At 35.1% G+C, this 27,324-nt stretch overlaps 2 protein-coding genes across 5 annotated transcripts in view; one reads left to right on the top strand and one right to left on the bottom strand.

The window, feature by feature from the left end:
* The window catches only part of LOC107195086 (protein held out wings), a 106,464-nt gene that overhangs the window by 55,764 nt on the left and 23,376 nt on the right, over nt 1–27,324 (top strand). Inside the window, exons 3-6 of one of the 4 annotated variants that reach the window (XM_015584862.1) lie at nt 4,293–4,409; nt 12,660–12,800; nt 22,888–22,987; nt 24,716–25,018. In XM_015584862.1, the coding sequence (XP_015440348.1) occupies nt 4,293–4,409; nt 12,660–12,800; nt 22,888–22,987; nt 24,716–25,018 (661 nt within the window). Of the gene's footprint in view, nt 1–4,292; nt 4,410–12,659; nt 12,804–22,884; nt 22,988–24,715; nt 25,019–27,324 lie in introns of all 4 variants that reach the window. The other 3 variants (XM_015584859.1, XM_015584861.1, XM_015584858.1) reach the window with 3 other exon arrangements.
* LOC107195087 lies at nt 9,260–9,838 on the bottom strand. Its single transcript, XM_015584863.1, has one exon. The coding sequence runs from the start codon at nt 9,809–9,811 to the stop codon at nt 9,260–9,262; it is 552 nt and encodes a 183-aa protein (XP_015440349.1). The 5' UTR covers nt 9,812–9,838.

Genomic DNA, 27,324 nt, shown 5'->3' with positions numbered 1-27,324 from the left:
ATATTTATCAAAGTATTGTTTAGTATTCGGTTGTACATCGCCTGATTCTAATATCTGCCGAACAACCTCGAGGTTAGGATCTTGCATTTGTGCCACCTTGATCCATTCCGCTTCGGTAATGTCGATAGCATAGCATTCTACTGGGTTCCTACTTAAATAATCTACATGGGCCAGCTTGGTTCCCGGACGATAAACAATATTGAAGTTATAGTCCTGCAAATACACCCACCAGCGGGCTACTCTAGGTTGGATATCTTTTTTATTCGCTGTGGCCCGAATTGCACTACAGTCGGTCACTACTGTGAATTTGATTCCTAGTAGGTACACCCTAAATGTCTTTAGCGCCACAACAACTGCTAACGTTCCTAAATCATACGAATGGTATCTTTGCTCCTCGGGAGTGGTTTTACGGCTGTAATAAGCGACTACTTGGTTCTCGTTCCCGTGTTTTTGAAATAGAATCGCCCCTAATCCAATCGCACTAGCGTCTGTATGCACCTCCGTTTGTAGCACCGGATCATAAATAGCTGAAATAGGTCTATCGACTAAGACTCGTTTTATTTCTTTCACTGCTTCTGATGCTCTAGGACCCCGTCTCCAAGGTACGTTCTTACGTAAGAGATCCGTTAGAGGTGCCGCTTTGCGAGCAAAATCCTGAATGAATTTGCGAAAATATCCCGCGAGTCCCAAGAATTGACGAACTTGCTTTACGTTCTGCGGATCGGCAGCTTTCAACACGGCTTCAACCTTGTATGCTTCCGGACGCACCCCATTTTCTGAGATTTCGCGGCCTAGATAATCAATTTTATTTTGGAAGAACCTACATTTGACCAAATTTAAAGTCAGGTTATTTCAAACGCCTCCTCCAGGGTTTGGGATGGAATTAATACGTCGTCTATATACACGAGCGCGAGGTCTTTAAGTACTCTTTTGATCATAGCTTGGAAGACTGGCGGAGCATTGACCAATCCAAACGGCATGCGCAAGAACTCCCATTGCCCATCTGGGGTAACGAAGGCACTTTTTTCCATTGAATCGGGATGTATCGGGAGCTGATAAAATCCCGATTTCAAGTCTAATGACGTGAATAATTTCTTTTTATTACCAAGCTGGTCTATTTGGTCTTCGATAATTGGCAATGGGAACTTTCTAATTTTAGTTTTCCGATTAAGAGCTCTATAATCTATTGCCATACGAGTTTCTCCATTTTTCTTCCTAACTAGTACTACTGGACTACCGTATGGCGACGTACTCTCGCGGATAATATTATTTCTCTCTAACTCTGCTATCATATCTCTAACCTTGTCTCTATCGAGTTTTGATAGCCGGTATGGTTTATGAAAGACCGGCTCGTTATCCGTTAGTTCAATTTTCATTTCTCCCGCAGTTGTTCGGCCTAACTCTCCATAATTGAACGAAATACAGTCCCTGTAGTCATTTAATAATCGTAGCAATCGAGTCTTACTCCTAACATCGAGATCGTTGACCCAAATATCACCCTCCCCTATAGGTCTCCGTTTCCCAAGGTCTACCATATTAATCTCTAACTTGTTATTCCTTTTGTCCCGTTCATTATAGGTAAATGTTATATCGGAAGAATCCGATATTGCTTGAACTCCTGCCTTAAATAAAATATCTCGGCCGATGATTATTTCTTTCGACAATTGCTCATCTGCCACAATCAGAACATTTATTTTAAACGGAATATTATCAATAAGGATTTTAATTTTCGAACGAGCTATGGGTACTACTAACGAATTATTAAACCCAGATAACGTCTTTTTTGTTTCTTGGAATGCTAGGCTCAGCTGTTGAGCTACGCTCTCTCGAATTATCGAGCAATCACTGCCTAAATCGATTCTGCATATTTTCCCTTCCTTCCCGACTAAGCATTTCTTTAGTGGTTTGTTTACCTTTCCCGTCTCGACCTCTAACACCTGAGCCGAGGGGCCCATGTTATCTGCGTACGACGACGGCGGTGCCCTCTCATTAGTTAGTCATGCATTCTTCCCGCTACTCCCTTTACTCTCGCTACGCTGTTTCTTATAACATTGGTTTTCCGCGTGACCCGGAATATTACAATAACCGCATCTTACCGATTTCATTTTGTCTGTGGTACCCGCGGTATTCTCCTTCCTAGCTAAGTCGATCCCTTGTGACCCCTTACTAATCCCTTTCGTTCCCTTATTTTCTAAATTGGGACAATTAAATCTTTTATGACCTCTTTTGCCGCATCGAAAACATGCGTCCGAATCGAAACGGTTATGCGTCTCTCTCGCCCCTTCCCGAACGACGGGCCGTTTCCTGCCCTTCCCCGCTTTTGAGCTATTAGCTATTTCTACCGTAAGTGATTCTAGGCACCGCGTCAATTCCGGAATGGTCTTTTTCTTAGCCATTGTCAAATGTTCATCAAACTCATTCTTATTTGATCGTCCTGTATCCCGTGTACCACAAATTCAACAATTTTCTCTTCGGGAACATTTAAATTCAATTTATTTAACCTCTTTATCTTTTCGAAACAATACGATTGCAAACTCTGGCCCAAAATACTTTTATACGACGCAGCGTCTTCCAACAATTTTCCAAAATTTTCCTCTCCAGAAAACTGCCGGGTAATAGTTTCCGAAAATTCGCGCCACGTCATAGGAGAGCTCGTGAGCACATCATACCATTTTTTTGCTATGCCCTGTAATTTAATTGCGGCGAAAAAAACCTTATCCGTATCATCCCAATTAAATACCTTAGCAAATTCATTAATTTTCCTCAACCATTCTAACACTGACAGGTTTCGCGATTCCGGATCAAACTCTGGTATAACCCTTTCATTCGTGTAGCGTTTAGATTGCCCCGAACCCGTCTTAATAGCCTCCGTCAATGCCAGTCGGCATTGCTAAATCGGACTCACCAGACTCCAGGGTAACGTTACCCAGACTCATGATGCTCCTTCTTTCCTCCTGTCGATGCTCCCTCGATCGGCTCCTACTGCGTGTTTCTCCACGTTTCGAAACCGTGCCTCGAGGTACCCTCTGAACGTGCGGACTTCTGAAGCGGTGTCGGTTACCACTACTCGATTCCCTGGATCGTTCTTGACACCGACCTTCCAGCTTCCTTGATCGACTCCTCCCGCGTGGTGAAACTGACTCCTTTCGTCTTCTACCCCGATTCGTTTTTCTTGATCGCTTGCTGCGATCACGTTTACTCGATTCGTGTGGCATCTTATAACCACTTGACACTTTTTAAACTGTCACTGGAGAATTTATTTCACACGTGTGTTATCCCACTTCTGAACTGTAGTAAACGAATAAGTAAATTTATTTTGTCTAGTGTCAACAGATACGTTTGTACGGTTGTCTTCGACCGACTGCTCGACTCGCATATTGCGAGTCGCGCGTGGAGCTTCCTTTCTCCCCTCTCGGTCGCAGGATCGTCTTTTCTTCCTCGCGGCCGCGACGCATTTCGGCCGCCTGGATGACGAAATATTCCTTTTGAAGAAGCCTCGTTTTCTCAATAGGGATATTATGGGAAGACATCTTGGCGACATTAGGAATTTGGAAAAGGGCTGTGTGGGAAATCGGGATATCGCGAAAAGACATCATGGTGTTCTTCCGAATCCGGGTGAAAGCTGTCTCAGCGAACGGTCGGGTTTTTGAGGAGATCTGTATCGCAGGGTCGGTACATGGAAAAACCATCGGGGTAATGAAGGGTTCGTTGGCGACTACTGCGACAACTACAAAGGCAAGCTACCGAGGCTCGAGCTTCGAGTAAAAGACAGATTGACGAGGTGCTGACAACTGTCCGTGCTCACCGTGAGTGTGACTCCGCGGAACCGAGGCATTCTACATATAATACATGGTATATAGTGTAGGAGCGTTGGAAAAATGAGAGGGCCCACCAAGCGGGATTCGAACTCACGACCCCCGGCGCCGAAAGCAGAGACTCTACCCACTGCTCCACGGAACCCTCCTATTTTCCCAAGATGTTATTTGCTCCTTTGTTGGGTATGGAGTTCCCGATCCCACATATAGTACGTGGCCGAGGAAATTTTACATATAATAAATGGTTTGTGGACGCCCCTGGGTTTGACCGCCTAGGTGCGGGCGCACCTTTTGTACCCCCGCCAGGAACGGCCTTGACTATACATACCGCAGCTTTGCTACAAACATGACAAAAGTGACAGAAAAAACACGTTTTTCGAGTTATTATTATGTATGAGTTCTGAAGCGTTCATAAGACTTTTCTAATGTGAAAGTAGAATAACTTGATGTACATGTATTTTATTTGTCTGTTTTTAGTTTAACTTTGTTGGAAGAATTCTTGGACCACGCGGGATGACGGCTAAGCAATTAGAACAAGAAACGGGATGTAAAATAATGGTGCGAGGAAAAGGATCTATGAGGGACAAAAAGAAGGTACACTCTTTTATTACTTCGTTAGAGATTCAATAAGTTTAATTAATTAATTGGTGCGTAAAACTAACGAGTTTTATTAAATTTATCTCTGCAACCACACTGAACGTGAAATTATCTTCGAATTTTACCGACCTTTTTTTTTTTACAACTCCGTTGGTCACACAATTGAGCTGGTTTCTCTTCAAAGTGGTACAATACCATGTTTCTTTATTTCGAGATTTTTTAGACTATTTGAAAATATTGTTAAACGCTAATAAGCTTGTATGTACTATGCCTAAATGTTATTATGTGATCATTTTTATAAATATTTCCTACGTTAAACGGGGCTTTTGTTAACGACAAATGGACTTGTACTACTTTAAAATTAATAAATGATCAAAAACGTAACTAATACCAAATTAAGATGTATATTTCAATTCAAACAGATTTCTCTGAAATGTAATTCTAAAATATAAATAATAATAATAATAATAAAAAACAATGAAAATATATTATTGAATGTAGAAATATATTCATTGAAATATATACATTTTTTCGAATTTTATTGTAAGTTTAATAAAACGTCAATCTGAAACAAATAAAAGTACAATCGTAAAAATAGATAAGATTAATAAATTGTCAAGAAATGCTCACGTTGACTGAGTATTATGAAATATTTCCGAATAAAAAATCTTTAATTTGAGAATATCTCAGCAATTATTTAAATTTTAAGTCCTCTTTGGTAAAATGCTTTTTTACGCAGAATTTGGTGCTTTATCCGAATTCGGGACAAAATAGTGGGCATTCCATTTAAAAAGCTGATGGTGACCCTCATATCTCGATAAAAAAGCAAAGTAACAAAAAACAAATTATGCAAGATTTGTTTGAAAAATTTCTTTTTACAACAAATAATTTACGAGTTATTTGAAGTCGTCGCGTTACTAGACTCATCCTGTATAACGTGCTATGCTAGACAGGGTGGTCCACGCAAATATTTCAGGTCATAATTCCGTTATTACTGCATTTATGAAAAAATGTGAAAGGAGAAAGATAAATGGCTCGAAAATCACTACATCTGTAGGCCCTTAGATTTTTTTTAAGTGCAACAGTGCATGTGCAATTGACAATTGCATCATTTCTTTAAATGAAAATGCATATTGTTACTTGCACAGATCGATTACTCCGTTCATTCTACGTAAAAAATTATTATTTCTCAAGATATTTAAAAAAAATGTTTATTGAAGAAGATGCTCAAACGCTTGTCCATTACATTGTAAACATTTCTGATAACGATTTGTTTTCATAACTTTGTTTAAATTATCTACGTTATTTTTTTTTTTAACGTTTACTACATAGTCATGAAGGGTTTGAGTATCTTCTTGAATAAAGACATTTTTTGAAAATATCTAGAGAACTAATAATTTTTTTGCCATGTTACCCTAATCATTTTTTACGTAGAATGAACAGAGGAATCGATCTGTGCAACAAACAATAGGAATTTCCATATAAAGAAATGATACAATTGTCAATTGCACATGCACTGTTGTACTTAAAAAAAATCTAAGGGCCTACAGATGTTGTGCTTTTCGATCCATTTATCATTCTCCTTTGGCATTTTTTCATAAATGCATTAATAACGGAATTATGACCTAAAAACTAAAAATTGCGTGCACCACCCTATATAGTCAATAGTGTAGACGCAACTTTACGGACTTATATCAGTTTAAAAACAAAATCAACATTTTTGTGATACCATTGAACAGCCAAATCTCTTTTGACTAACTCATAAAAATATTCTAGTGTATTGACTGTGTTATCATAAATATAAAAAGAAGACATCCATCTGTAGCTGAAACTAGCTTTTACTTATTATCTCACAATTGGATCTACACTGCGTGGCATAACTATAGAATCACCTTGAGCGGCCGCAAACCATTTATTATATGTAAAATTTAATAAGAATAATAATCAAAAACTCTTTTGATGATTCCTAAGATTTTTAGCAAACAGAATTCAATCCAATTAATTTTATATGCAATCTTTGGAACACTATTCCACCTAGAAGCAGATTCACTTTCTTTTTTTTCTTAGCTAAAGTAATCGCAGCTCTATTATTATCGGTACAGTGAAATTAATAGAAAAATAGAAAGAAATTGTGAAAGAAGGTAGTAAATAAGAATAAGATACAAATAGAAAAATATAGACAGTAATTCGACCCTTAGCTACCAATTTTCCGAACAACCCAATATATTTTTCTTTGTTTTGTGATTATATTTGTATTTGAAAATTCATAAAATTAACGAAGTCATAAAGCTGTTAAATGATGTAATGTTTGTATTTATAATTCTTAAAATTGTTAATTTTTACTAATTTTTGTGGGATAAGTTCAAGCTCACAGGAGAAGTTTACACTGATTTACAATCCATCTGGAATTGATGGTCTCAAGATATTTTTAGAGAAGTGAGAATGCACGCAGTGGAGGTCTGTTTTTTTTTTCTCAACGCGCTGTGCCTCGAAGAGCAGAGACGCCGTTGCATATCCAGTCGCTGGCTACAAAAATCCCGAATGGTTATTAAATACTGGTTATAAAACACGGTCCCTTCAAAGAATGTTTCACCCTCGGAAGACAATAGGTGTGCGAATCCACTGATTTAGAAATGAATTCTGTTTGTTTATTTTGTCGAAAATTTTATAATATTTCATTTAAGAACAGGGGAGTTTTGAGTCATTTTACCCGAGTACTGTGGTACAAAATACCCTACCTGAGGGTAGAAAAACCGTATTTTCTGTTACTTTTGATGATGTTTTGATCGTAATTAAGGAGTAATTGCAAAGATAAATGAAAAATTACCAGAATTTGGCAGATAACGTTAAGAATTACTTAAATTTTTTTATGGAGTTTTCTTTAAAAGTGGGACGTATTGTCTACTTTTACCCTAAAGAAAAATGTTTAAAATTGTTGTGTTTTACTATTGATTCGAATAACAATATATTGTTCAATAACTCTTTGATCTTTGATGTGCCGGGAACTGAGGGATTTTGAATTATGTTTGATTTATTCCATCATTGTTCCTACTGAATGGTTAGTAGTCTCCATACTTTAATAATCGAAAGGCTGGATCACTAGAAGACAAAAGAACAAACGTTTTTACCTAACCGATAAGAGATAATCGAATAGAAGTGTTTATCCCCAGTTTTAACAGTCTCAGGGGGAAAATCTTATCTAAGGCACCCTTTATTTTATAGTATATTACCAAGTACATTATGTTTTATATATAATTTACCTTTAATTTGTATTTCGTTATTAACTATTTACTAAGTAACCATTAATTAAGAAGAAACTGGCGAATGTAATATCATATTGAATTACCTACGAGGTGTTCAAAAATTGTGTCGAACTTATATTTCACTGGTTAAAGTAAAACATTTCTTTTTCAAGCTGCGTATCACGAATGAGAGAAAATTTTATCGTAAGTACATATCGAAGAATACATACTTAGAATTTATATTTTTATGTTCTATTTACTGGTATGTATTATTTCGCATTTCGACAAATTTCTACCGTATGGAATGTTACGAGAAACGATCGATAGGTAAATTTTCCTACTCGTTTGTTTGCTTTACTGTTTATCAGAGGCCCCTTGCACAGTAATTTACTAACTAATAGTATCAGTGAATTTACAAGTTATAAAATGTATTTTTTACAGTTTTACAAGGTACAAGTTAAATCACTAGTCTGATGTATTAGTAGATTTTATATTCACAAGTTATAGAAAGTTACTGGTAAAATTTTCACAAGTCTTGGTAGCCTGATAATTTTCCTTACAGGTCAATGGTTCTGACTATTGGTCACTATTGATAATAATCTATTTTTATTATTTATTACTGAATTGTCCAAATAATAAGCTTTTGTGCTCCTTAATTTTCGTAAGCACGCACTTGTTTAATTTGCGTTGTTAACAAGATGCATATAAACTCAAAACGTGAAATCGGATAATTAGCCGCCTTCTAATTTGCAGATACTTAAATATATTTAAAACTCTACGAAACTTGTTACTATTGTGCAAGAGCACTTATTAGTACTGGTAACTTGTGACTTATAAAATTTCACCACTAATATTAGTTCAATTGTGCAAGAGGGGTTAGATATCTCTTTATGTTGAAATTTCCTAAATCTTTATTGCTATGTGGTTCTCCGTGAAAACTTAGACAATATTTCTAAGTTAAGTTAACAATGGGTAAAAAAAGTATTCGTACACCCTTTAAGGGGGGCACTCCGTATAGATGGTTAAAATACAGCTGATTTTTTGGAGATGTTTTTCAAAGAACTTATTTGGTTTAATTTGTTGACGCTTTTAGGTTGACTTAATAAATAGTTTAGAAAGTAAAAAAAATGTTGTCTATAATAAAAAATAGTCGCTATATGTCGATCCATGGAGGTAGTTCCCAGCGACCACGGCGTCAGATGTATAAATCGGCGTGCAGCCTACCGTCCATTGTATTCGCCTAAAACAAACACACAAATTTTGTTTTTTAAATAAAATTACGCTATGAATGAACCTATTAAAACAATAAAAATTGCTTGATTAAAGAAATGACGGGACTTAAAAGTCAAAGACAGCGATTTTTAGAAAAAAGTTCGTGTTTACTGTGCAATAAACATTATATAATTTAGTAATATCGTTAATTTTATAGATTCATCTAGAGGGGAATTTAATTTTCTATATCTATGCACTGGGATAAGTCGATTGGTGAAATATTTTTTGAGTTATGCTGCACGCGAAATTGGAAAAAGTAGTTTTGAGAAAAATGCGTTCAAAGTTTCAGGTAGTGAAAAGTGTACGTTTTTGGATACTTACAGCTATTTCGCGCTAATCTGCGATTACAGGTCCATAGAGCAAACCTTCTTCAAGAAACTGCTGTTGTTCTAATTGTTCTTCTCTGCGAGCAGAACGAGCTTCTTTACTGCTACTGCGGCTGAGACGCTCTTGGCGATGTACCCGTGCGGCATTGTACTTATCAGGAAAATATTTGCACTCATGTCCAATTTTTATTTCCAATATATTCATCATTTTTAAAATGGCACAATATCCTTCATTGAAAATGCTAGCAGCTATAAAAGTGGCGATTTCAATGATATTAATCCCGTAGTTCAGGTGTTTTGGTGCTAAACGCCAAACGGTAGAATTGAAACTTTCATTGGCATTTTGCGTATGCCCGCCGACACATCTTTCCAAAAGATCTTTCTTCCATAGATATTGGTACATAGGTAATAAATGCTTTTGTACGTCAGGATAAAGTGGGAGCGCATGCTCGAAACTTCTCAACGACAATGTCCTCACTATTCGCAGCACTAAGTTTTCTTGCCGAAGCACTCTGTCTTTTCGGAGCACCTTCTTTTTCGACGAACTGATTGCCGACATACATTTCAGTAATTTTTCACTTCTGCATGGGCCGAAATTCGAAACGCAACTGACTCCGAAAAACAAAATCTATACCTGCGTTTTCACCGTTGTCACTGATTCATTCTATCTCGACTATAGCCGTACTTACACGAAGGTACACGAAATAATTCTGCGAAAATTTCGATGAAATTTTCAGCATGCATATAACTAGCATAAATCTAAGCAATGTATTTGTTAAATTTTCATTACAATCTCAGATAAAAAAGTTGCAAAAAGCGACGTTTACTACTTTTTTCGCGATTCCGACCAATTGCAACTTTCTCAAAATTTTGTTAACACATCATTTAGTAAACTACTAGTCCTTCTAACTTCACAAGGAAACTCAAGTCACTTGGTCCAATTTTGAAAGAGTTGTTCTGTTTCAAAGGGTGTAGGAATACTTTTTTTTACCGACTGTACGTTAAAATCTATGCATAGCATAGAGATTAGATAACTACGTACATAGATAAATAAGTAACGGAAATAAATAGAAACAGTCTAGTTGTAAATAATGATCAACTAATTCATCCTGACACCACGAGTTATGGACATTGGGTCATCGGAGACTCATCGGTTCTACAGTTATAATGTGTACAACGACGCAATTATTTATGTTTCACTGGTCAGTGATTCTACGGATGAATCTATTGGGAAAGTCGGTGGAGGCTTAGTATTTGTCCTTCTGGTGGTAAGATGAAAGACTACTGACAATAGGTTCTTTTAAATTTATAGTTGCTTATAGTTCAAATACCGCAGATACGCAGTAGCTTTTAACAGCTTAAAAATTGTCTGAATCAGATGTCTATGATTTGAATTGGAAGAACAATGCGAATATCCATAAACGAATTTTGTAAGTTCGCGTGTGCAACACCCCAGCGTAAAAATATTATTGGTGGTGTAAACATAAATTAATCGTGGCCATCTTTTAAATTGTAGAACTAAATTTGTACAACTAAATGAAGTTGACAATGCTGTTATTGAAATCCTTGCGTTTTGTCTTCAGACATCAAATTTAAAAGATGATCCATATGAAATTAGTGATGAAATCTTAAAATGATAACGTTTATGTAACGAACTTATGGACGAATTATTGGTAAGACTTATAGCTTAGGTAAATTTGCGACACAATTTCCTAAAAATCATAAATTTTATGTCCAACTCTATTTATGATTACAATAATACTTATCTATTGGGATAGGTTTTTTGTAAAGTGTGACGAGTATACTATCATAGACGACGATACATTCTTGTCCATTTTTAAAACTTTCACACCCATGCCCTGAAGCGGTCAATAATTTCTTCTTGATTTAATTTATTTTTCAATTTCACTAAGTTTCCTTTCGGCCGGGAAAAAGGGTAAAAGCGAACAGAATCATTTTTACATGCACGACTGTTACTGCCGTACATCCAACAACATATTTAACTTTTATTTTTTCTACGAGAAAGTTCCATGGTGTAAATTTCTATAACTGTTTAAATAATTATCACTGTTCTTATATTAGTTCAAAAGCATTACATAGCACAACAAACATAAAAACACTGGTTTTTCTCAACCTATCTATTCAAACATTGTTGATCATATGGATACTTGGATACTCGACCTACTCTCAGTAGTTTCATTTTCTATCACTAGTTAGCGTATCGAAATTCTGACTTTCCCAATATGTACCTCTGGATCCGTGAACATTAATACAAAGCCTAGAATAAGTGTTCAATTTTTGTTTAAAATAACGTCGTTCCAGTCAAGGAGAAGAGAAAATGTTCAGAAGGAAACTTGTATCACAAATGTACGATTTCGACGTAATAAACTGCTAAAAAATTCGCTACGACTTGATGGTGTAGAATTATACATATAAACAAAGATATTACTGCGCAATCATTCGTTGGGATCTAAATACTCTTGTGGTAGTGTTTGGATCTCTGCATATTGGCTTTGCCTAAAAAGATAGGTAAATTTGTAATTTTATTTCTCAGGCAATTCTTAAGTAAAACATTGGGATCTTTTAAGGAATTTTAGGCAACATTTTACCTTTATTTCTATAAATTAGTCGTTATTTAAAATTAAAAAGAATATTTAATTTAAATACCGTCATGCCTGCCAAGACTTCAACAATTGACACCCAGCAGATCTCCGAACCTATTCATCCGATTGACTATAAATGTGGTCATATTAATCTTTATAAAATTTTCTACAACATAGCGTACAATTTATGAATAATTTTAAAAAATAAGAAAATGGTAGCTTTAAGAGAAGGACAGTTTTATGTCACTACAAATATCAACTTTGAAAACTCAGCAAAGTGAAATATCAAAAAAATACTTTAGAAGATCTGCTGGGTGCCAACTGATGAAGTTCTGCCAGGCATCACGGTAGACATAGGTATTATAATTTTAAATAATAACTAATTTATTAACATAAAGTTAAAATGTTGCCTAACAGTCCTTTCAGAAGATCTCAATATTTTACTGAATACATAATTACCTGAGGAATAAATTTTCAATTTGCCTATTTTTTAAGTCTACATTTAGAGATACACAAGTTCAGGAACATTTTTGAAAAGTAATCAGGTGAAAATGGCATAAAACATTTCTCGAGTATAAGACACATCTTTTAAAACTATGTCATCCTTAATTCCGATGAAAAGATATTACAAACAAATGGATGGAAACATAAAAACCAAACTGAATATTAAATTGAATTCAGTTGTGTTACGTGTTACCTGCATAATGGAAATTCAGGTGACGATGTAACAAGAATAAAAATGTTTCTTGTTATAATTATAAAACTGTATAACATAGGACTAATTCATTCTGATTTATTCATTAGGAGGAGCTAAACCGGGGTAAACCAAATTGGGAACACCTAACGGATGAGCTGCATGTTTTATTGACAGTTGATGATACGGAAAATCGTGCCACATTAAAACTTGCCAGAGCTGTGGAGGAAGTCAAGAAACTTCTTGTTCCCGTGGTGAGAAAGTTCCTATTATTAAATATACTAACTGATAATGTTATCCTGTCATTTTTAGCTTCTTACAATTCTAATTTTATGGTACATAACGACGAGTATCTCGTTAACACTAATGCTTTTTTCATACTTATTGCACAAAATTGTCAAACTTTTTCGTAGAAATTTCAGTATTTTATGGTTCAAATGTATGTAACGTAAGGATACAGAGGGTGTTTCAGATGTAAGCTGAAATATTTTATAGAATGGTCAAGGAATTGAAATAGGATAAAAAGCGCAGTAATATCGACTTAAGGTTAACAGCATGATTTTGGGACAGGGAATAGCTTATAGTCGCCGCCAAAATATAGCATAGCCTAAACCTGATGGTTAAAACGCTGTAAAAAAACAGAGTGGCTAGGATTTTTGTAAAAGAAAACTATAACACATAGATTAAACAGTAAGTTTGGGTTTATTAAATATTTTAAGGTATGAAACAATTTTTTTATGTTATTTTGTTTAATATAACTACAAAAACCAGCAATAACTGTGACGTTCAAAAGAACAGATACCCAAACGGTGTGCATACAATGTCGAGATCCACTCATTTGAAATAAAAAAAACGAAAGTCTTTCGTAAAACTTATAGGGACGGTTATCGTATCAAGCAGATTTAAGAGTTTTTGTTAACATATGTATTTTTACAAGGTTAATTATTTTTGGTCCACTTTCACAAGAACAGATACCAATCAGCGAATTGTCACTATTTTTCAATACAAGTGCTTGATACGATGATTGAAGAAAAATTTTGTTTTTTTTTTGTTCCGGATGAGTGGTTCTCTGGATTTTTCCAATTCCGTTTTATTGAACGTCAGAGTCATTGCTGGTTTTTGCAGTATATATTAAACAAAATAACAAAAAATTTGTTTTTATATCTCAAAATGTATATGTATAAACCCCAGACTAATTGCTTACTCTATGTGTTAAAGTTTTCTGTTAGAAAACTTCTAAAAAAGTCGTTTTTTTCACAGCGTTTTCACCAGAATGAACCTTCCAGAGATAAAAGGGGAGATAACGTTTAGTACCGTATGATGTCAATTAATTGAAAAATTGAAGTCCTTTCAAATATTTCAAATATTAAACAAAATTTACAATTACTCTAGTAGCGAATAAGCTATAGTTATACAGGGAGTTAATTTTAACCCGAGCACCTAAATTATTTCCGCTACTATTTAAAGTAAGAAAAAATGACTAAATGTACATGGTTTTAAGGCGTGCATCTGATGGTGATACAATGTTTTTTTACTTCTAACTACGTTTATTTACTTCTGCATTCTTCAAACTGAACCTGATTTCTTCGGCTTCAAGATTACTTCAAGGTCATGGTGTGTAGGTCGTTGAACTCATCTTGTTAGTCTAAAAATACATGTTAATGTGCAAGAAAATACGATGACCTTGAAAAAACCGTTAAAATGACCTTCACAGGATTTTTTTTATCACCATCAGATGGACGCCTTAAAACCATGTACGTCCTATTCAGTCATTTTTTCTTACTTTAAATACTAGCGGAAATAATTTTGGTGCTCGAGTTAAAATTAACACCATGTATAAATGCGATAATTTACGGCCAAGATACATATATCTTGACGAGGACTATACGCGTATCGGTGAAACAAACACATTCGAATAGGGTCGTTTGCCTAGACCTAGACCAGGCCTGTCCAAGGAGGAGATTTTTTACGTCGTGTAATCCCCAGTGGTGGAGAAATTCGAGGAAAAAATTGCAAATACTATGTTCAATGAGTGATACTGTGCAGTTCGACCGAAATAACATTGTAAATACGTAACGAAATGTTGACAAATAAGATATTTTTATTCTAATAATCGGAAGCATAAATATAAGAATGTTAAGCTTGTATGGGAAATATGTACTTCAAATTTGCTTACCAATGAAAATGGGATGAAGGAAAGAATGGTATTATAACGCAAGAAACCATAAAATAACATATACCGTGGACTCTTGACATATTGCCGTGGCTCTGGGAGAGTAAAATTCTTAGAAACTGCAATATATTGAGAGCCCCCTCCATGCTAAATTCTGCCGTCGTATCTCCGACTGCAGCGCCTGCGCAAGAACTAGATAGTAATGGTGGGGAAGAGTCTCGCGTGGCCATATATGAAGAGTTCACTGTAACATATTGGGTGTACAATATTTGTATTACTTTCACCAAGATTATTTAATTTTTATTAAATTGAAATTAATAAAATATTTCTAAACAAAGTGGCACTATCTTTTAGCGCCGCTCCAATAAATTACGATTTTTAAATACTATTTTAAAAACACAACGGAACCAATAAACTATTTCGTTTTCATATTTATACATACATATAATTGGAAATAAAATATGTATACTAGTTACTATTTAAAACATACAGGATGAAACACCTAGCTTGACGATTTTAAATTACCCGTAAAATACTCGCTCTAGGAAAAAAGGTTTCAAATAAAACTTGCATAGTGTCAAAGGGGATTTACGTTAGAAAAATTATTTCCTGTCTGCATTATTTACATATAAAGTTTTAAAGATCACTTTGATTTATCTATACGGAACATCTTATACATATTTATACAAATTGTTGAGCTATTTATGCTGAGAAACCATTAGTTTAGGTGATATTTTATTTATTTCAAAATTACGAAGTGGTACTTGTAATACCTTTTTAAAGTTGATGTTCAATGTTAGATGTTAGATGTCGCGCGTACTTTTTCATCGCGGGTTCGAGCCTAAGAAAATTTCCAACACGCGCCCCGATAAATAGTATCTATCAGATTTTTTACAGAATTTTTGCATGCGATTAAACAGGAGAAATAGAGAGAAAATCGATAATCCGAATTTTCCCTATTACTATTAAAAGTCTAAATCGATCTATGGGCACTTTTGACCCTCCTATCCTGCTATATTCTTTAGCCTTCATACGCGCTCTACTACCAGCTACAAAAGAACTACTTATATCAAATTATTCCCCCCTCGAAACCTCTTATCTGTAACATTTTTCAGTATCATCCAGTGGTTTCGAAAATATTCGAGGGGATTGATTTAAATGACTCACCCTGTATAATTGTCATAAAAATATATACTGGAATAGTATCACGTATGTTTTAATAACACGTTCACCGCGGAGCCTGTTTCGGCTGACTGCCCGTTCACATGGACTGTATTATTTAACATATGAATTGAACTTATCGCGGTACCATGTAGAAATATGGTTTATCTGTATAAAACTATATAACAATGATATTGTTGAATTCAACTCATTCTGTGCCTCTCAGTTTTCCTTAAAAAGATACAATATTATTTTGCTAGCACAGCTGACGGAAATTTTCTTTGTTTAAAATTGTAATATGCAGAAAGATTTCTTCTTAGACCTAACATAATTCACGTTTATAAAAGTGAATTTTAAATTTTTAGAAAAATAAATCGAAACTGTAAACTAATGGCTGCAGTGTTTAGACTCGCCGATATGAGCTACAGCGGATAGCTGTTGCGATTCTCGTACATATTTTAATGTCGGTTCTTCTAAATATTTTTATCGCAAACATCGGGTTTGGATTCATTTTTATTATTGAGTGCACGCAGTTTCTTTCGCTGACGTTTACAAAGGAACACCACAAACGCTGTGTTCGCAATTTGAATCGCTCTTTAAAGATGTAAATACTAACCTTAAAGTCGAATCTGTATTCCCACGTTTTCGCGTATAACTTTTAAAATACAATAGATAGAAAAAATGTTTCAAACAAAATTTAATGGTACAATAAGCACTATAATCTTGCGTTAACACAATTTAAAAAAAAAAGGTTTTTCAATTTCTTTTGTAAGAAAAAGAGCTTTTTCAAACATTTTGTTAACGTAAGTTTATAACACTTATTATACTATTAAACTTTTGTTTGAAACAATTTTTCTGTCTCTTGTACTTTAAGAAGAGTACTACTTTCGTACTTAAGTACGAAAAATTGAGAGTGCCTACTTGACTTCGAGGTTAGATTTCACACTCCTAAAGAGCGATTGGGCATGAATGAAATATACCATTATTCTTGTCTTCAATCACTCTATAAACCCACAAAGTTTCATTCCAATCCGGGAATCAGCGTCCCCGGTGTTCCCTTGTCAGTAGTCAGGTGACTTGTGCGGAGTAAGCGGAGAAAGTGGGGAATGCTGCGTATGTGCCACGGCTAGTGATGGGTAATCAAGCCGTTTGAGCCGAGCCGGCTCGAAAGCTGGATGAAATCATCGTGCCAGACTAAGAAACGCTGGCGACGAGGCGAAATGTTATCTGATACCCTATAAGAGATAAGCCGCCGGCAATCGACGCTCGAGTTACAATGTAACACACAGAACAAATCACCCATGAATAAAAATTTAAACTTTTACTCCTTTCAGTGTACTTTCTTAAAAATATTATGAATAAATGTAGGTGATTCTCCTGATGAAAATAAGTCCAAACCCGACATAAATCGGACTATTTTCTGTATTTCTTATGTAGTTCAATTCGCAACAGTAAGGGAACAGTTGGGATAATTGATCACAGTTTTGCCTTTCCGTTGAAATAAAAGTAATTGTTTATTTTACTTATATCTCATCATTTGTATAAAAATTCTTAGTATTCTTGCAGTATTCTAATTTGCAAGCATTCGATAATGAAAAACTACTTTTCACTATTGAACTTGGTGCCTTTCGTGCATTGTTTTACTATGCTGATATAGTATCAGATGTTTGAAACAACAGAGAATCGAGATCTGATGTGGTATTCCACTTATTTCTTGAAACTAAATTATTTTGTTGCTGGTGATATCTTGTGAAAAGTGGCTGCAAACATCTTACATTTGATTGTATACGTAATTATTTATTTATGTAATTATGCAATGCGATTTTTTATTTTAACCACAGTTAAATAAAGTATCCGAAATTATTCGTTAACCCCTTGCACTATTTTCACGAGTCTGACTCGTGATGAAAATTTTAGGCCAAACTTGAATATCACGAGTCAGGCTCGTTGTTCAATTTCACGGCAAACGTGGATATCACGAGTCAGGCTCGTGATCGACATTTCGGGCCAAACATGAATATCACGAGCCGTGCTCGTGGTCTTAATCTCGGGCCACCAGGAACGCCTGAATGAGGTCTTATCTCTTCTTTCCTTTTCTTTATATGAATGGGTATTTTATATCTTGTGTCCCAATGCAGTTTACGTGCTACTTGGGATACATTGTCGTAGTCCAGATAACGTTTGAAAGTAAGGAAACATATACATTCGGCGAGACCAAGAAAGTTTCAGTCGTTCTTCAGTTCTTACTATTCCGTTACACGAGGTGCACACGTTTCGTAGTCTTCTTCACAAAAAGTAATATTCTTGATTATTTTTAATTTTGTCAAACCCTCCAGCATGTATAAAAAAAGAAGCAAAGTTACAAAAGTTACTAAAAAAGCAAGTACTTCGCACGGAAGTAACAGTGGTGAAAAGGCTACCAATGTTTCAAGCAGCCAATCGATAGATATTGACAGAGTTATAAGCAGTGATGAAAATGCTAGTGACAGCAGTGTCATTATGCCAGTGATGAATCGCGCAAGAAGGTCAATTATATATGACAGCAGTGAAGAAGAAAATACCAGACATGAAGTGAATGTTGAATGGGATTGGAAGGAAACTAATAATAGACCAATAATTTGGAATTATTCCGAGTCTCGTGGTATAAAAGACTATGTTTTAAATCAGTTAGGCGCAAATCACGGATTATTAGATTTATTTTTTGTTGTGTTCGACGAAAATTTCTGGGACATATTAGTTACCCAAACAAATCTTTACGCGGAACAAATTATGAACGATGAGAGAAGAAGAAAACTGGATGATGGTTGGTTTCCAGTTACCCATAATGAAATGTTAGCTTATTATGCGCTCTGTATTTTGATGACTCAAGTCAAAAAACCGAATATACAAATGTATTGGTCGACACGAGAAGTGGTAGAAACACCTATATTTGGGAAAGTAATGCCGCTCAAAAGATTTACGCAGATATCACGATGTTTGCATTTCTCGAATAATGTAACGCATTGCAACAGCGACCGTCTTGATAAGATAAGAACAATCATTAATTACTGGAACGAAAAATTTAATAAGATTTACACACTAGATGAAAACATTAGCATTGACGAATCATTAATGCGATATATAGGCCGCTTAATATATAAACAATTTAACCCATCCAAACGAGCTAGGTTTGGATTAAAAATATATAAATTATGCGAAGCAAAAACTGGATTCTGCAGCAAGTTTAAAATATATACTGGGCAGGATAAAACTGACATAACTGGTAGTGCATCAGAAAATGTTGTAATGGAATTGGCAGAATCGGTACTAAATAAAGGATACACATTGTGCATTGACAATTGGTATTCCTCACCCGCTCTCTTTCTAAGATTGCACAAAGAAAAGACGAATGTTATCGGCACCGTACGAAAAAACAGGAAAAATATGCCAAAGGATCTTCCAATCAACAAGTTAAAACTCGGAGAACATGTACAGAAAACGTGCAATGGATTGTTAGCTTTAAGATGGAAGGATAAACGCGATGTCTATATGTTAACAACCAAACATGCATCTGTGGAATTGACGGAAGTGAGAGACAATCAAGGTAGAACGAAATTGAAGCCCAACTGCGTGATTGACTACAACAAAGGAATGGGTGGAATTGACCTCAATGACCAAATGCTAGCATGTTTTCCTATTATGAGGAAATACCTCAAGGGTTACAAAAAACTATTTTTTTACATGTCTGACATGGCTCTGTTTAATACGTATGTTATGAAAAAACAATTACAAAATCCAGGAAGACAATCATACGTCAATTATAGAATAGATATAGCTGAGGCAATTTTAAAATACGTACAGCTACCTGACTACACAAGACGCGTGAAATCTGCAGAAACTGCAACGCCATTACGATTACAAGCACAATATTGGGCTCATTTCGCGAAACACATTGATGGAACGCCTAGAAAGCAACACCCAACTAGAATGTGTAAGGTTTGTTACAAAAACAAAAAACGAAGCGAAACAACTTGGGAATGTTCAAAATGTAAGGTAGCTTTGCATGTACCGGATTGTTTTATAAAGTACCATACCATGCAGGATTATTAATTTTAAACTTGTGAGTGTTTTTCAATAAAACAGTTTGTTGATATTTAATTGTTTATTTATATTGTCTTTTCCAGTTTCAGGTCTGGTGATTATGACAATCTGCAAATTTATTTCAATTCAAATATTACTGCCGCAGATTGGCTTCAACTTATTTGTGTTCTGCTATTAATTCATCATATTATTATTATTTATATAGAATTAGTTGTAATCATATGTATCAATTAAAATACCTTTTTAAAGTTTTTGATTTCAATTCGTTTGAATTTTACAAGAGCACCATCGCGTGAAGTCAACACGAGCACGCCTACCTCGCACTCATTGTCAGTCGTAAGATATCGTGTTCAAAGTTCCGACACTCAGGCTTCGCCGCTTCGACTCTTTTCGGGACCACTCGGGCGCCCGAGTCTGGCACGGCTGATTGTGAAATTCGGCGTAGTGCAAGGGGTTAATAATGTTTTGAATTTTTTATCGTCATTAGAAGAGCACTCGATACCATTAAAGTACGGTCAGTCACCTAGTTGGAATATTATACCATGAATCTCAGGACGTAAATAATGTTTAATCTGTATATATGTATGTACAAAAGGAGAAGACCTACTTATATCTTTAATTATAATTGAATTTAAAAATTTTGTTGAAAAAATAATCTTATTAAATCCCGAAATCTACGCGAGCGAAACCGCGAGAAAAGAAGCTAGTAGATCAATAAGCAGCTTATTGATTTCGAATTCATTCCTGTCAAATGTGTATGGAATTGATCATGCTGCATTTACTATGTTATATTTTAATTAAAGTCATTGCATTAAGTTTCTTTCTTAATGTTAAATAGCATTATATCATTTTATGCATTTTACTGTATATACACTTGTTTGTATGCCATATTAGGTCATACTCAATTTCTTATCTTTGCATATTAGATATTAAAATGTATTATATTTATGTACGTTTTAATGATCAATGTATTAATGTGCAAATGCATTCATGTGTGTATATATATGGAATACATGCAAAAGTGTATTCATTTATAATCTGTAAATTTATTATAACATCTTTATATCTTTTTTGCACTACCATTCATTCAAGAAATTAAATATGTGACATCAAACTAATAAAGAAAAAATTAATAGTGTTATATAGAGACAATACTTCTGAATATATATGTTATTATTGTAAAAACATAAATCTAGTCACTAAACTTTTATTAAGAAATCTGCATTTGTGAACATTGTTTATGGTTCTTAATTTTTTCCAACTACAATTTTCAACCCAAAAATTGGAGAAAATTCTGTAATGGGTGACCCGGTATTTGCAATGTGCGAGACTTTTTTCACGATTTTTGCGTGTTTCTGAATAGGGAAATGCAGCGAAAACAATTTTTATTCGTACGTTATGTCGCGATATGAATTATATGTTATCAAAATATAGTTTGATTTATGTCGGGTTTGGACTTATTTTCATCGGGAGAATCTCCTAAATTTATTCATAACATTTTTAAAAAAGTACACTGAAAGGAGTAAAAGTTAAAATTTTTATTCATGGGTTATTCGTTCTGTGTGTTACATTGTAACACGAGCGTCGATCGACGCGGCTTATAGAGTATCAGATAACATCTCTACTCACCGAGGTTTGGCTGGACAGAGCCTCGTCTCCGCTGACACGTCATAAACCTGTCATTCCAGCTCGTTCAAGTCGGCCAAGCCAAGCCGGAGAATCGTTGGCCTCGAGTCGGCGTGAGCCGCTCGGCTCAATCACCCATCACTAGCCACGGCACAAAAGGGCGTGGCTTGAGAAACCATGAGATGATTGAGGCAAAAGAGCGTTGCTTTGTCGAACGGCGTACTTAGTGGAAGGTATAGCTGCTTCAAAGGTATAGCGTTAGCCATAAACATGGCCGACCCCATAGACATATACATATAATAGACTGCGCGGTCTTATGGTAGGGATGAGGTTGGCAGTAGAGTGAGAGGATAATACATGGAGTCACAGACTTCTCTTTCTAATGAGGCTGTTGGTGGAGGATTCTCCTACGGTTGTGTGGAGGCATTACATATGTGCAGCATTCCTTTCCTCATCGCCCTCCAGTCGCTTACTCCCCTTCCTCTGCAATGTGCGAGCGAGAGAGGAATGACTCCATCGCTACTTCTGTCCTTCGGTCTCGCTTCATCCCTACCATAAGACCGCGCGGTCTATTATATATGTCTATGGCCGACCCTTAAACCATTAGTACTCGATCGTAGGGGGCCCATTGTGCCCCACCGCACTCAGGGTTGTACGCCACTTTCAGATATGAGGGTCCAAGGAATAAAACGAAAAAGACTGGGATATTTGAAAGAAATTTACGTTTTCGTAAGCATTCATCAAGAATAAAAGGGTTAGTAGTATTTTAAATTGAAATTACTACACTTTAAGAACTTATTTAATTACATTAAAACGGAAAAACCGATCCCAAATTGACCTCGTACGCCCCTGAACGACGGTCGAGTACAGTTTTTACAACTCAAGGGTATCGAATGACAGGATTAGGTTACCGATACACATAAAATTTAGAGTCTGTCAGGTTTATGACTAACGCTATATCTTTGAAGCAGCTATACCCTGCAACAGCCTTGAGGAGCCAACATTCGTGGCCTTTGGGATAGCGATATTTGTCTCACGTTTCGTGGAACGGAGAATAGAACATTGACGTCGTGGTATTCGTGGTGCCTATGTCAGCTTTTTCTTGGACAGGGGCTGCTATAAAATATTTCATACCTGGCGCACCCTGTTTGTGTAAACATGAAAAATGAAAATACATTTCATCTTAAGGTTTAAGTGATAAAGTATATATGCAGGTACAATGTTATTGATATTTGAAATTTGTATGATTTACACACATAGCATTAATATATCTTACCGATCATGTTGATTGTTAGCAGGCTGATGGGGAGGATGAACTAAAGAAGCGACAGTTAATGGAGCTCGCTATTATAAATGGTACCTACCGGGATTCCAATACAAAGGTTGGCGCAGTTACAGGTACACTTAAAACATATTTTCTCAAAGAACACATAAAAATATTTTTCAAACATATACAATGAAATGCGGACGTGTCACAAATGTTCAACAAGCGAATCGACTGAACTGTTCAGGAGTAAAAGTCGACTCAGAATCCGTACCGTCTGGCAAATGCCGCCTCGACGAGGACGCGACTTTACGGGGTTGATCCTAGATTACGATACGTATATTCTAAAACTAGGAAAAAAATGGTATTGTCCTTTCAGGCAAATCGAGGAACCTTGCCAGATTGTTCCGTCCTGTTCGACCTAACAAAACGCCCAATTTCGAGAACTGACTGCGGCTGTCGCGGTTTATGATGATATTGTCCTGCGTCGCGAGGTGCTGCACGATGCTTTTAAACGAGTGCGTGCGTTAATTACTTCTCGCTCGAATGTTCACTCAATAGGTCAATATCTCTATTCTGCGGACAATATCTTTATACAGCGAGTCTGCCGGCCGAGCTCTGATTGATCGTGGGTTTTCGTTAATATGTCGTTAACAAAGCCTCGGATAACATTTGTGCTAAGGAAAAACTTGTTCCAAATTACCTCACGAGTGACCCATTTCAGGAACCTGCAATACTTTGGTTACACCCTGTGTACCATTAACAAAACCAAAAACCATTAATAACTACATTCTGATTTCTGTATAAAACACTTAACTCTTTGCTGTGTCATTCTACTACGTTACAGGTCTAAAATTCGTATTGTTTATAATTTATGCGACGAAAGGAACGAGAGTGTTAAGAGTCTTCCTCTTTTACACGAATTCGCAGCTGCTTCTTTACGTTTTGGCTGGCTCAAGTTATCATTTTGAACTATTCAAGATGTCCCAAAAAGATGGAACAATCCGCAATATGCATATTTCTCATGGTAATACAAATCGAAAAGTCATTTACCGTTTTGTAATCTGAAGCTCCATTTCCTAGATATTAGCAGTTAAACGAACCCCAATCTTCAGCTGAACAGTGGTCCAGGCCAGCGGTCGACATTCGGTGGTCCGTGACGTAATTTTAATGGTCCGCAAAGAAATTGTCGAACAAATGTCGCACTAATTTTTAACATATAAATAAATATATATGTATATCACACTCAATGCTCGTATTAATTTGTACCTTAAAAATTATGTTAGTGGTTCGCGAAATTTTACATTGCGAATTTAGTGGTCCGCAATATCTAAAAGGTTGCCGACCGCTGGTCCAGACCACAGAGGCCAGTGACTTGGGTCGTGCGCTTCATGACTGTTTCTGGTCGTACGTGTAAGTTCGTTTAACTGCAAATATCCCGGAAATGGAGCTTCAGATTATAAAACGGCAAAGTACTTTTTGCACGAGGAAATGCATGTGCAGATTGTCCCATCTTTTTGGGACATCTTGTATATGTAGAATGTAACAGCTAGACAACCTTAACCGACATATATTTATTCACCATCGAATAGTTTTATGGTAGATAGTTTGATATTTCCTTCAGGTATGCGGAATCGAGAAAAGTTACTGTTATATACTCATTGTCAAATCACAGTATGTTCTCAGAGCTGCAAAAAATAATTATCTTTCATAGCCCACTTTCCTGTTGAGAGACCTTAGCAAAAATTGCTTTGGCCCGACAATTATACACATTACTGTACCCATTGTTTACTATTTTTATTGTTTTTTTATACTGTAACAATGACTAAGATATTTAATATTAGGTCCATTGGCTGTTTCAGCTTGTGACGAAGAATGGAGACGTGTCGCAGCAGCTGCAGCAGAAACACAGCGGCTTCTTCCTGGTTTGGCCACACCTATGAGGACACCCAGTGCCCCATTAGGTGCACCGTTAATACTCTCGCCAAGGATATCTGTACCAACAACCGCAGCATCTCTTCTAAACGGCACAGGTCCACCAGGATCGCTTCTTTCAGCTGGCGAACCTCATGGATTAATCTATACTCCGTATGCCGATTACGCCAATTACGCAGCCCTGGCAGCATCGCCTCTACTCACGGAATACACGACTGCTGATCATTCTGGTGGGTTGTTTGCTCGCTGACCTTAGTTGCAAGATCGTTCTCCATGAGTATTCTCTTTTACCCCTACTTCTGCTTTTTGATCTCCCTTAATGTTCTTTCAGCACATATGACACAGAAAACCAGAATGTGTGCAAAAAAGAGAGAGAGAAATGAAACAAATATATACTTGCGTTTTCTATGAATGTTTTTTTGTGGAGAATTTCCTTAATTTAAACGCACATAGCTTTTATAAAAAATGTTTCTATGTTCAGTCTATAGAATCATTATTTGAATAATACACAACAAATTTAGAACAATGTGCACAAAATATGTATATCATTAACCGAATCTCAATTGCTATATATTTAAAAGATTGTGCAATTATATACACAGGGTGTACTACTTAACCCTATAAATTAAAATATTTGTATACTTTTAAGAAAACTATGGAAATTTTTATATAGAGAACTTATTTATTAATGAATTTTTATGATAAATAAAAATCTATTATTTGTACATAATAAGGAAACATTTCTATTCAAATGATAATAACCACAGAGTATATGTAGGTCAAAGAGTATGTTGAACACTCTGTTCTTATTCAAGAGTTATAAACATTAACGTGAAAGGAATGTTCTCCACAATCAAACAGTATCTATTTTAATGATAGTCCCAATTGTCTGTTATTATTAATATGATTATCATTATTTTTATTACTATAAGGTATTAATTATAGTACCGTTATTATTACTGTTTTCGTTATCATTATTATGATTATTAGAATAGTTACTATTCTTGCTATTAGTAAGTATACTGTTTTTTGTTGACATCATTGTCATGATCATCATCATAATTATTCAAAATTATCACTATTAGCAAGTATAGAGGCAGAATACCACTTAATATAAAAACTTAATGACTTTGAGATTCAATAATTATGAACAATTAAAATAACTCAGTAGTTATTCAAGCAGCAATATTAGTATCGCACTTAGTGTATCTAGTGTCTATATTAAGAGAGTCAGATCAGTCATTTACTAGTCGTGTCAGTGCTGATAATTATTTAATGGTAATTATAATCGATATTAATATAATATATATTTATGAAGCAACAAGTTCATAGTAAGAAATAGGATTACATGGTATGAAGAATAATGTAAACGAGAAAATTTTATAATTTGAAGCAAAGAATTACTTCTTGTCATATAAAAATACCAAACATGTTGAATCATATCTTAGTAAATTTATACTAGTTTGAAACGTATTCATAGAGAAAAAGTATTATGTTTCAGTTTCATTAGATGTATTCAAACAATTATATGGTAACTAGGAATGATCTGCCCGTAACAAACGTATTTTGTACATACAAGTATAAAAGTATAGTATATTTCCTCTAGAAGTATAGAAGATGAATCTCTATCTTTTTTCGAAGAAAACTATATTATATAACAAACTCTTGGTTATTCTATGGTAAATCTTACTCATATGTTTGTTACCATTATTCAAAAGTATATAAGTCGTATGTCTATCAAATAAGCTTGGTATGTTTGGAAAATGAAATGCTCTCGAAATTACATCAAATGTTTTCATTAAAGAATGAATATACATATATCGCAAATAATAAGATAATTTCATTTTAAAAGAAAATGCAAGATAAATCTGATATAAGTAACACTTAAAATGTATTCTTATAAATTCATTTTAAGAAGGATTGTGGATTCATTTTTAGTTTATAGTAATTTTTTGAATGTATCTTCCTAGAAATCATTCATTTTCATTATACAAAGACATGGGTCAAATTATGTCTGACAATTTATTTTCCTTCATTTATTTTCTTTTAAAATACTACACTGTTTCAGATTACTTGCAATATATATTCAAAACTTTTAATCAAACCTTCTTAACCTCAATTTAACCAGATTTAATAAGCATAAAAAAACAAATAGAATGTCTGAAGATAGTCTGTAATTTTCAGATAAATTTAATTGTTAAAGATCAGGATAGCATGGTCCTGTATACATCATTAGGATTAATCATTAAAAACGTATAAATTATAGTTCAGCAAGTTGAAATTTTTAATTTAAAAACAATGCCATTCAATTCACCATGGTCAGAACTATCCATACATATGCTGCTACATACTTATGTTTTATACAGAGTTGGTTAAAAAGCTCTTAGATACAGCGTGTTTGTAAGACTTATATTCTTCTGTACAAGAAGAATCTACTGAATAAAGTTTTAATATATGGAATATGCTGTTAATATATACTATAATATAGATACAATCCACTTTTCAGAAATATTAAAATATTTAAAATATTTATTTT

Source organism: Dufourea novaeangliae, unplaced genomic scaffold (assembly GCF_001272555.1).
Source record: "Dufourea novaeangliae isolate 0120121106 unplaced genomic scaffold, ASM127255v1 scaffold50, whole genome shotgun sequence".
Taxonomy (NCBI): Eukaryota; Metazoa; Arthropoda; class Insecta; order Hymenoptera; family Halictidae; genus Dufourea; species Dufourea novaeangliae.
Note: the sequence above shows the minus strand (reverse complement) of the source record. Positions and strands in the feature narration are given on the sequence as shown.

Coding starts and splice junctions, on each gene's coding strand:
- LOC107195087 (XM_015584863.1), bottom strand. CDS start 9,811: ATGTCGGCAATCAGTTCGTCGAAAAAGAAGGTGCTCCGAAAAGACAGA.